The sequence below is a fragment of the Terrapene carolina genome, unplaced genomic scaffold (genome assembly GCF_002925995.2).
Source record: "Terrapene carolina triunguis isolate 2854851 unplaced genomic scaffold, T_m_triunguis-2.0 Scaffold835, whole genome shotgun sequence".
Classification (NCBI taxonomy): Eukaryota; Metazoa; Chordata; order Testudines; family Emydidae; genus Terrapene; species Terrapene triunguis.
Genome location: NW_020665186.1, coordinates 1525 through 2637, shown reverse-complemented (window position 1 = coordinate 2637; position 1113 = coordinate 1525). Strand labels below are relative to the sequence as shown.

The 1113-nt window shown below is 44.9% G+C and overlaps 1 protein-coding gene across 1 annotated transcript; it reads left to right on the top strand.

Annotated features, from left to right (window-relative positions):
• Window positions 1–133: 133 nt before the first annotated feature.
• LOC113408126 (olfactory receptor 14A16-like) lies at window positions 134–745 on the top strand. The gene has a single exon (XM_026660686.1). The coding sequence runs from the start codon at window positions 134–136 to the stop codon at window positions 743–745; it is 612 nt and encodes a 203-aa protein (XP_026516471.1).
• The last annotated feature ends 368 nt before the right edge of the window (window positions 746–1113 follow it).

Here is a 1113-nt window from a genome sequence, read left to right as displayed (position 1 = left end):
CATCTCTGTCACTGTCCCCAAATCCATGGCCAATTCCCTCATGAACATCAGGTCAATTTCTTATTCTGGATGTGTCGTCCAAGTTTTTCTCTTTGTCTTTTTTGTTTCAGCAGATCTTGCTTTATTGACCGTCATGGCGTACGACCGATACGTCGCCATCTGCCAACCCCTGCACTATGAGAGAGTGATGAACAGAAGAGCTTGTATCCAAATGGCAGCTGGTGTCTGGATCAGTGTTTTTCTCTACTCTGCACTCCACACTGGGAACACATTTGCAATAACCTTCTGTGGAGGCAATATGGTGGATCAGTTCTTCTGTGAAATCCCCCAGCTCCTCAAGCTCGCCTGCTCGGACACATACCTCAGTGAAACTGGGGCTATTGCCTTTAGTGTGTGCTTAGCCTCAAGCTGCTTTGTTTTAATAATTGTGTCATATGTTCACATCTTTACCATGGTGCTGAGAATCCCCGCTGAGCAGGGCCGGCATAAAGCCTTCTCCACCTGCCTCCCTCACCTCACCGTGGTGTCCTTGTTCTTTTGCACTGCTAACTTTGCCTACAATCATCCCACCTCCAGCTCAACTTCAGGTCTGGATCTCGTGGTGGCTGTTCTCTATTCCGTGCTGCCAGCAGTGATGAATCTGATCATCTACAGCATGAGGAACAAGGAGATCAAAGCTGCATTGAGGAAACTGATTGCGTGGAGGTTATTCACCAAAAATAAACTGTCCATGTTTTCCCTTTGATTGTGATTTCATCCTCTTTCTTTATAAATGTAACCCTCTGATGACATTATTGTCTCTATGAGAACATGCTTTGCCATTTGCTTATGCAGAAAGGTGTATTTAGACAGGTAAAAATGCAGACAAACACCACTTAAGTCAGTGGAGTTCCTGTAGATTTACCCCAGTGTAAATAAGATGAGAATCTACCTATCTATCTATCATGATTTTTCTACTGCCACCCATCACCACACTATCTGAGCACCTTCCACCTCAAATGAATAATCAAGTCCCCAGTGGACCTCATTAAGTCTCTGTGTCTTTGGGGGGGGGGAAGGGCATAAACTTTTCTTGGGGTGCCATAGCTTTTGGCTAATTGTTTGCTTGTGTAA

Bases quoted from the DNA above. Each gene is read 5' to 3' on its own strand.
- LOC113408126 (XM_026660686.1), top strand. From the start codon at position 134: ATGGCGTACGACCGATACGTCGCCATCTGCCAACCCCTGCACTATGAG.